The sequence below is a fragment of the Anastrepha obliqua genome, chromosome 1 (genome assembly GCF_027943255.1).
Source record: "Anastrepha obliqua isolate idAnaObli1 chromosome 1, idAnaObli1_1.0, whole genome shotgun sequence".
Taxonomy (NCBI): Eukaryota; Metazoa; Arthropoda; class Insecta; order Diptera; family Tephritidae; genus Anastrepha; species Anastrepha obliqua.
The window spans coordinates 107,512,643-107,522,996 of NC_072892.1; the positions used below are offsets into that span (position 1 = coordinate 107,512,643).

The 10,354-nt window shown below is 33.0% G+C and overlaps 2 protein-coding genes across 3 annotated transcripts in view; one reads left to right on the forward strand and one right to left on the reverse strand.

Annotated features, from left to right (window-relative positions):
- Positions 1-4,457, forward strand: part of LOC129235440 (NPC intracellular cholesterol transporter 2) — a 39,006-nt gene extending 34,549 nt beyond the window's left edge. The window contains exons 2-4 of the mRNA XM_054869274.1: positions 583-690; positions 3,923-4,092; positions 4,311-4,457. Of these exons, the coding sequence (XP_054725249.1) occupies positions 583-690; positions 3,923-4,092; positions 4,311-4,400 (368 nt within the window). The 3' untranslated portion in view covers positions 4,401-4,457. The remainder of the gene's footprint in view (positions 1-582; positions 691-3,922; positions 4,093-4,310) is intronic.
- Positions 4,458-5,121: 664 nt separating this feature from the next.
- Positions 5,122-7,100, reverse strand: LOC129235439 (mitogen-activated protein kinase p38a). Of its 2 annotated transcripts, none has more exons than XM_054869273.1 (2): positions 6,931-7,100; positions 5,122-6,859 (listed from the first exon to the last, which is right to left on the reverse strand). In XM_054869273.1, the coding sequence occupies exon 2, from the start codon at positions 6,746-6,748 to the stop codon at positions 5,663-5,665; it is 1,086 nt and encodes a 361-aa protein (XP_054725248.1). In that variant the 5' UTR covers positions 6,749-6,859; positions 6,931-7,100; the 3' UTR covers positions 5,122-5,662. The 2 variants fall into 2 exon arrangements, with proteins under 2 accessions (XP_054725248.1, XP_054725247.1); XM_054869272.1 differs by having other exon boundaries at positions 5,122-6,873.
- Positions 7,101-10,354: the final 3,254 nt, after the last annotated feature.

Genomic DNA, 10,354 nt, shown 5'->3' on the forward strand with positions numbered 1-10,354 from the left:
AATACTTCTCGTCGAAGAGATGTCACAGTAAAAACGTTACTTGCGCGAGCTCTGTATATAAACTAAAAAATAAAGCACATAAAGAAAATACAGCAACCAATACTAAAGCAACGTCTTTTCTGTTATTATGGGTAATTTATTTTGAATTTTTCCCATTTTTTACAGGACCTCAAAGTGTTGTTGGTATACGTCAAATCTCTGTCCGATTTGCTCATTGTGAACAAATTTTTAGAGGTGTGCTCTTTAATATACTGTTATTCGGCTCTGAGCGAATTTGACAGAATAAGCAAACTAATTTTTGTAAATTTTTCACCAGAGAAGTGGCGAATCGAAGATATGTGAAAGGAGTCAAAAATTCAATGTAAAGTTAGCACATGTAATGTTATCTTAACATAACATGGCAAAATTAACATTTTATTTTAAAAGTTTTTATTATTCTTACAAGTGAATGGTAAAATATATGTAAGTGTTAATATTTGTAGCATACCCAGCTGCGCATACAACCGCTACAACATTTTATATATGTACTATACGTACTTACATATACATATGTACATACACTTAGTCATTTTTTATTTCTAGGATCTACTTATGATGTGCTATATGTTAATATATCAAGCTGTTCTTCGATCCCTTGTCAAATGGCTCGCAATTCAACGGTAACGGTAAATGTGATTTTTGATGATAACGGTGAGTGTTAATAATTTGCATTATTTTTTTGGCAATTTACGCGATTGCAATGTATTATCCTTTTTACTATATTTGATATTCATTTAAAGCCACTCTAGTCCTCATTTATATACACATAAATATAAAAACAAATGTATGTCTGTCCTTTATGCATTACATAACATTAATCCGTAAAGTTTCAAACTTTGTGCAGTATTTCATCAAAACTTTCAAATTTTTAAACCAGAATTTCTGGATATGTAGTTTCATTGCTCGTTGAATTTTAGTATAATATTTAAAATGAAAGTTTCAAGTGACTAAAAATCTCGTTAAATTTTACGTAAGAATATTGGCTTACGTGCCCATAAAAATACAGCTCGTGCAAGAATTAAAGCGAAAAAGCCATCGTTTGCGTCGCGTTTTGGCTGATTGGGCTCATTTAAATTTATTGGAAAAAGTAATCAGACCATGTAACTCGTAGCCGCGACGGACATATGCTGGATATTATATTCAAAAACCAAAATAAATGCCAGGAATATATCTATCAGATTATAATAAAAAAATCATTCCAACAATATTTCTGTTTTGCATTATCATTTTAAGTTCTCAAGCTCTTAAAAAACAACAATTGGCATATACATTTAGTTGTTACGTTGTGATGGTAATTTGCAAATGCCGTGGTGCCGGATTATTTGCACTTAATTGTGAAATCCCTTTCGTGATTTTTATTTGTTAAAAGTACGTTCACATATGCAGTGATTAGCAATAAATCCACAAAAATTAATCCATCCGTTCACATATGGCAGATTAGCTGCAAAATCAACAATCAGCTGTCAAGACTGTTTTGAAAATTTGTTCGTAATAGAAATTGGTTTGGACGAATATTTGATTGTTTTGGTTTGCTTAATTATTAATAAAGATATGAAAAAAGGTAAATAAAAGCAATTTTGAAGTGAAAACTTCTTTAGAATCGTTGGGAGTGATTTGAGACTCGATGAAATGAAAAAGCGACACTACGAAGCGTTATATGTTGATATACGTATATGTGTGTGGCTGCGTACTGCTGAGCCACGCTAGTATAGTGATTATTGTAGTATGTATACTACACTGCCTATTACTTGTTTTGGTGTTTAGTTCAAGCGTCATACGTATGTATGTTTGTATGTATGCTAGTACGTATGTGTGCGCGCCTGCGTATTACGGAGACACGGTGAGCGAGAAGGCATTATGTATACCTATACTACACTACATAATACTTGCTTAGACCAAGCGTCCTACGAATGTTTGTGTGTATGTTAGTACGTCTGTGTAATATACGCGTTACGACGCTCATAATAGCAACCGCGTGTGCTGTATTGCGTCCGTATTTTTATATTCGTAAATATTTTCATTTTTAAATATTTACCGCAATTGCAGGCGGTGTTGCAATATACCACAATCAAAATGACGGTGCTCGTATTGTAACTCCACAGATAGATCTGAATGCACAGCAACTAGAATCACTGTCTGCTCAGCTCTCTAAAGTGGGAGAAATATGTGCATGCGAAACCAGATTGAGCAATGGAAAAACAGTTTTAATTGTGGCAATTTATATTTCACCGAATCAATCAATAAATAGCATCACGGAATTCATTCACGAAAATTTAATAAAGTATACACCAGAAGTATCGCGGATACTTAGAAAAGATTACGATAAAGTTCCAATGATTTTAAGTGGCGATTTTAACGTAAATTTTGCATTGGAACCGCTGTCCTTTAATTGACATTCTGAACACAACATTCAATTTAAAAATGTGTAGCAATCGCACTGAATCGACAACACGATCAAAAACAAAGATATGTTGACAACATCGAAACCAAAGCATTTGTACCATATTTTAGCTATCATAAGCCACTCGTATCATTTGTTGAAATTGAAAACATTGAGGATGAATAATAATAAAATGAAGAAAATAAAATATGAACTTTATAGCAATATTATAATGAACCTTTAATTATCCCGCTCCTAATGCTGCTTTCGTCTCATTCTCTCTCAGTTTGTTTTACGGAAGGTTTCACTTCTATCGCGTCTAACCGTTAGACTGGTATTTTTTTTCTCCTTGTTCACTCAACTCGGGAGCATAGGGTCTCGACAAGGCTCAGTCTTGCGTTGGTTTCATTAATCTATTTTGATTTCTGATTAGCCTGCCGCTACCAGTCCTAAGTAATGGGAATGCCCACCGGTTGTTGCTTAGGAACAACACCTTCTAATTGTTTAGAGCGTCATCTGTGTTTCACATTTTTCTGCCAGAAGGGTCGCACAGAGGGTTGCGGACTTCACTAAATTTGGTATGTCTGCGCTATTACCACGGTTGCCCGCTTCCTCTTGCTGACGCCACTGATGTAATGTGCAACTGTGTCTTTTTCTTTGTTTTTTTTTTTTTTGCTTGTTTTAGCAGCCACAATGCAAATAATGCGCTGACTATTGTACGGGAGTAAGGATGGAAGGATAAGGTTTTGGGGCTGAGGAATGAGATTGTTTTTTTGCCTGGGAAAGTAGGTAAATTTGGAAAAGTGGGAGGGCCGTGCTTAATGTGGGATTCGACCCCACAATTTCTTGGATGGCAGACTAGTGCACTTACGCTAGATAGTTTTAATTTCATTCCGCAATTTACTGCTAATAATAGACAGTTGGAGGAAATCCCAGATATTGCAAACAAATTATGGCAACAATACGCACGCCACCTTCGATATTCCATTTTATAATAATAACAGGCCAAAGCGTCTATGTGCACAGCCTTTTTTCTGTAATATGAATGCATAATTAATAACATCGAACACAAATTTTATTAGAATTATGTTTACAAAACTCTTTTCTTTGCCGGCATTCATTTTATTTAGTTTTTACTTTTACGCTTCTCCTTACATTTGCAATAATAATTATCATGAATTATCGAAAACACAGGGTTGTACAGGAAAATGTATATTTATAATCTGAAATTATTTTGTAATCTCGGATTTCGGGAGAAAAGTTTTCTCTGGGTAATCTCGCTTTTTAATTACGGATTGGGAATATATTATATAAAACTTTTTTTTTATGGACCGCGAATTCCCTGGAGTCCTTTGAACTTCGTAAAACTTTAACCATAAAACACAAGTTATTAAAAAACATTGCCCTTAAAAGATAAATAATAAGAAATTGTAATTTTTTAAATATTTAAAAACTTTGTCCAACAAGGGGCACTAATTTGCGTATTTGTCTCTACTCATTTAGGGGACAATATTTCTCTTCTAATACATTGTGTACGCTGGATCTTCAATGCTATTAAAACGAAGGCTGTCATTACTCCAGATCTTTGCGACGATAACCAACATTGCTTAATTGACGAGACCGATGGAAAATCCTACGATGCCCAAGTTTATGTCAACAACACTCTTCCGAATGTATGATTTCCAAGTTTGTTAATAATTATGAAGGTGGCATGTCAATTTATATTTAATATCTGTGAATAATTAAATAAAAATAGTTTTTGTGGATTTAGTAAATAATAATCTATACTTAATACTTTAGTTTGAATTCTGCCACTGACAATTTTCATAACTGAGACTTTCTGTAAAATTTACTAAATTTATTTCATTTATATCTTTTTCTTATTTCCTAGATACGCGGCACAATGATGTGGGAAGCTGTGAACCAGAACAATGTGGAAGTTATTTGTTTCAAAATTCCAATTATTATAATTGATCTATAAAAGTGAATTTTATGTTATTACAAATATATAAATTTATACATACGATTGCTTCACCTTAAAAAAGTTGTCTTAATGTTTCCCATAAAAAACCTCGAAATGCCTAGGAAATAGTTTCGAATGGGGACGATTCTTCCAAGACTCTCCATGAGATCCTTACGACGAGCTTACTGAAACTATCACAGAGCAGTTTTCTTGAGGAATTTTCCGTGACTCCTCCAGAATATTTTTAACAAAATATACATACCTTCGTAGGTACCTACGATTCTTCAATGTACATTTGTTATACAGCATCTTCTTTCCAATATACTTTTGAAAATGGAATGCTTTTGAAAAAAAAGCACTAATGTACATGCATACGTGACGATGCCATTCTTTGCCATTAAGTTTAGCAAAAGAAAAATGGAGGTACAAATAAGTGAACTTAATTCACCAGTTCATGGTACACTCTTATCAAGTATTGTTCTTATCAAAATATTTATAATATTTGAAATAACAAAAAACACACGGAAATTGGATGGTACATATTTTTATTTCATAACAAAACAATAAATAAAAGACTTCACAAATTAAAAACAGTATACCTTTGTAACTTTTAAGCATACAATAACTTTTAAGGAATACAATAAAAGGATTTATGTTAGAATATTTTTGTACGTTTTATAACATATATGTATGTAGTATATATAAATATATTTTCAATAATCTGCTTTTGGTTTTAACATATAAGGCACTGGGACTGAAACATTCAAGTTTTGTATATGTATATATTTATACAAATTGACTAAAACATTAGTTATTTTGAACAACTTCAAATTATAATACATATGAATACTTAAACGCATTTGGTTTCATTTACAAAACCTATATTTGCCTCATTACAAGCTTATATGATATTTAGCTTTCAATACGATTTGAGCATATAAGTATATATGTACACTGTCGGTGGCTTCATAAGCGCATTAATGCATTAACCTTTAATACATGAACATTTCTAATTTATGCAACTTAGTTGGAAATTTACGGCCACCCTATTAGAGGGGTGAACACCAACCATTCGGTTGGTACCGGTTTCGATACATAATGTGCACATGAAACAGCAGATGATATATTTTCGACTCGGCAGGCATGTACACATGTCATGCTCTACAGAGGCGGCATAAAACTGTAAACTCTCTAAAAATATCACATCATATAATTTTTGAAATAACAAATGGATGCTTTGTATTAATGCGTTTATAAAGCCACTTTTTCTAAACTCGCGTTTATTTAATTTGCTGTAGTATTTGAGTAAATGAAGTCGGCGGTTTAAAGTTTATAACTTCATTGAACACTAATTCCTTCCATTTCTCTACTGACAAATCCATATCCTCGAAACTTTGATCATATAATGGTGATGTCTGCTCATCGCTTGGTTCAGAATACTTTTCCATATATGGGTGGGCTAACGCTTGCTCAGCAGTAATGCGTTTTTCCGAATCTAGTTCCAACATTTTCTCTAGCAAATCAATGGCTAGTGGATTAGCACCTTTAAACACTTCTTTAAAATTGCGTCGCTTCATGGGGGGCAATGACTTGATATAACCACGTGCGCTCTCTGAAGAAATTTTTTTCATAAAATCATCAGGAGGTGTACCCAGTATTTCCATTATAAGATTTAACTGATGTATATGATCAGTACCGGGAAATAAAGTGCGCCCTGTAAGTAATTCTGCCATAATACAGCCGACTGACCAAATATCTACGGTCTGATTGTAGTGCATCCAATTTAACATAATTTCCGGTGCACGATACCACCTTGTTGCCACATACCCAGTCATTTCACTTTCTGTTGGACGTGCTAAGCCAAAATCTAAAATTCGCAATTCACAGTCTTCATTTACGGCAATATTGGACGGCTTTAAATCACGATGAATTATCCCTGCGCTATGAATATACTTGAGTCCTCGAAGTATTTGATATACCAGGAACTGAACGTGATCATCTGATAGTCGTTGTGTTCTTATTATGTTATTTAAATCGGCATCCATTAGATGTGTTACTAAGTACACCTGTTGAAAGTTTTCAAGTGTTACATTCACTGGATGGGGATGGAATACATCCAATAAACCAATGACATTATCATGATCCATATGCTTCAGTAAGCGCAGCTCGCGATAAGTACGTTTGGCATGCACGGCCGATTGAAAGGGTCGTGCCAGTTTCTTAATGGCCACATGCATATTTGTGCCCTGGACAAGAGCTTTACACACTTGCCCGTATGCTCCGGAACCAACTGGCTGCAATTGCTGATAAAGTTGTGGTATTTCCCACTCGGTTCGATTAATGTCAACTTTATAGAACTTAGGCATTCTTACTGATATTGCCGCGATACAGATTAGCAAAACATTCACTGTGGTATAGAATTATACATACACACGTTCACATATATCTTTGTCAAATATATTCGCACCGAGTTTTCCCTAATGGGATGAAACTATATTTTAACAATAGAATATGGAACCACAATGATTATAAATATGATCGTACTTACTTTGTAATTAATTCTAAGTTCTGTATTTAAGTTCCGAAACTCTATGAAATTATAGATCTGCTATTGCAATGGATGACTTAATGCAAGTGTATTTATTTTCGTAATCGCAATGTTAACCAGGGTTGCCGTTGATAAGATTTTCCTAAAGCAGAATATGCATACTCAAACTCTACTCATGAACGAATTATAATCGTAGATAATAAGATGGGAAACTCTTTAATTTTGAGATAGAGCGCGCCCATGAGGACGTTTCAAAACTTGGTAGCACTCACACATTATGGGATTTTGAACAGCTGATAGGCGAAATGGCAGGCTGCCAGAAGAAACACGCCAAAAATAACTGACGAAAACTGTTCGTTTTTGCTTAGTGTAGAAATGACGTGTTGAAATATTTATAATTATTTATCTTAAAATTATTTCAATTTAAATGATAATGATTTGAATTGAATTGAGTTTGTAGACTCCAAAGCTCGTTATATCCTTTTCGACTTCTACTTTTAATTAGTGTTATGTACATAATGTAATTTTATTGAAAACTGCGTGTTGGTTTATGTAAATTTGTATATACGTAAATATTCTATGGTTGAAAAGAGTAGGTAAGGGAATTGAATTTTAGTTTGAGACATTTTACAAAATTTAAAAGTAATCTGCTTTAATTTATTCTGTTCGTTGTTTGAGAATTTTTTTTTGTTACCCACTTTCTGTGTTAAATTAAAAAATCGCAATATGTAATGCTTTTAATTATAACTTATGTTTTTCTTGTTCATTACTTTATTAATATTAAATTGCTTTTGTATTTCAGTTTTAAATAATTTTTTTTACATATAAATTTTTAAATATTTTGCTTATTTATCTACATATTTCATCCGGATTGTGCTTATTTTTGGTATATGTAGGTGTTTAAAAGTGATATAAGGCTATTGGGCAAACGCACACTAAATACTAGCCTCAATGGTGGTGTGGAAACTAAAAATTCCCAGTTTTTTTTTTAAATACCCAATTCATGTTTCTACCGGTGTGGCAATATTGGCGAATGTTATAAAAAATGCACATTTTTCAGCGCTCTCACGAGAAAAAGAGTTTCACATCTAGTCATCTATGATTATAATCTCTGATTCGACATGCGGACGTTGAGCGCCTGCGAACCATCCTATGCGATATAATTCAAATGGAGACCGCTCATCGCAGACTTCATGCAATAAATCGCAGAGTTTACGGCTTAAGGTTATCGTGGCATAATGGTGCTCACACTCACCAACGTATCGTAGTCCCTTACCGTTACCCGTAGGATAAACAAAATTAAGCAAAACTTTTCCCGTAGAAAACTACTGCGTTCTTTTAGTTACATATTTACACAATACATCGATTTGTGTGTGTTTGTGTTTAGTTGTATCGACACAATGTTGCCATTGATATTTTTGCATACACACTTTTACACACATCCTACACAGCTATAAGTAACAATTTTCAAAGTCAAAAACCACCAAATGCAAATAGTTCATTTATCTATAATTAACATTATTCAACATTGCTTATGAGTTATTTTAATAAAAATTAAAATTTTTCTAAGTTTATTTTGTAAATGATTTCGAAATGTACTGTTTAACAACACTGTGCGGTGAGAAAGTAATCAGCTGACACGATTCTAGGGAAATAATCCAAAATCTCACGTCAACCATCTACGATACTACGGAACGGGACGTGGTGAGAATTCATCTACACGGCGTACGTTTATGTTGGTGAGTATGCGAACCATAAGATATCACTACAATTTGTCGACCGCCATTCGTATACAAACAGTTGACGGTTGAGACGACCTTCGTACAATATATGTATGTTTGCTTGTTCTTTATTTATACATCATATTAACAAAGTAAAAACTTTAATTACAATATGAATATAATTACAAGAAAATATATAAGTAAAAGTACGTTCAGATATGGCAGATTACCTCTAAAATTAACAATCAGCTGTCAATACTGTTGTGATGGGGTTTTCTTCATAGACATTATTTTGGTGGAATATTTCGCTGTTTTTAGTTTGTTTAATTATTATTAACGATATGCAGAAAAAACAATGAGAATGAATAGCTAATTTAATTGTGTAATTGGCTGGTAATATTAAACAGTTGGAGGAAATCCGTAAACGACGTTTACTGAGGCTTCAAAAAATTATAGCAGTAATACGCATGCGAAATTCGATACTACATTTTATAATAAGTAATAAGAAGACACACGCTTTTTCTGTTATATGAATGCATAGTTAATAATACTTAACAAACATTTTATTATAATTTGTCTACAAACCTGTTATCTTTGCCGGCATCCATTGTATTTAGATTTACTTTGACTTTTTTCTTTACATGCGTAAAAATAATGATCTATTACATAGAAAACACAGGGTTGTTTGCCAAAAACTATGGTTGTTATCTAGGATTATTTTATAATCTTAGATTTTAGGAGAGAAATTTTTTATGAGCAAAATGTCGAAAAATAATAATAACATGAATAATAAAAATCAACTAAGATGGAATTCGATTTTAAATTAAACTCAGTTAAACCACAGAGGTTGCACGCACTTAAATTTAAACCGGAAAATGTTTGCAGTTATTTATTATATTAAATTATAGAACATAGAATTACAATTTCACAAATTTTCCTCAACCTTTAATGGAAAACAAAAAAATGCTAAAATTTTCGGCACAAATTTTCTCACAGCGATCAGCTGTTCGTTCGTTTCTTTTTTCTTTCACGAAATTTGTCGTAATCTTATCTCTTTCAATCATGATAGCTATCCAAGGGTAATAGATTACCAGCATCGGTCATCAGTATTGTGAAAACCAAATTGTGAGAGGTACTTCGGCCATAAACTTTTAGAAATTTCCGCTCGACTGACTGACTTAAATTGTTGTACGCATGAAAGAGTTTCGGCTGTGACATAATGGTATGATCTGTGTTACCGGAACGACGCGGATTTATATTCAAATACTTATAACCAGGACTATAACTTCATGAAGATTCTCGCCCTGCATCATTAGAAGTAATAAAAGTTAGTTAAAAAATGTACAATGCAGAAGCCACGTTTGACAGCTTTCTGCCTTCCTCCCCTCACAAGCTTGTCACACTTACAAAAGCCCTGTTTTTAATTTGCTGTTATTACGGCACTCTCTAGCATTTTATAATTTCTATTGTCTTAATTCTTAAATTGTGTTGCATCATTTTTGTTTTGAATCGATGGTTTTATAATTATTTTGGTGTATTTAGTTTTCATTTGATAATTATATTGTTATTTTATTGTTTTTAAATTCGTTGCATTTTCTTTTGATAGATTGGCTTGTATGTATTATACATGTAGTTTTATTTTTATTGTACCCGTTAGATCTAAATGACATTCTAGTCGGGGAGCCATTTGGTGACTGAAGAAA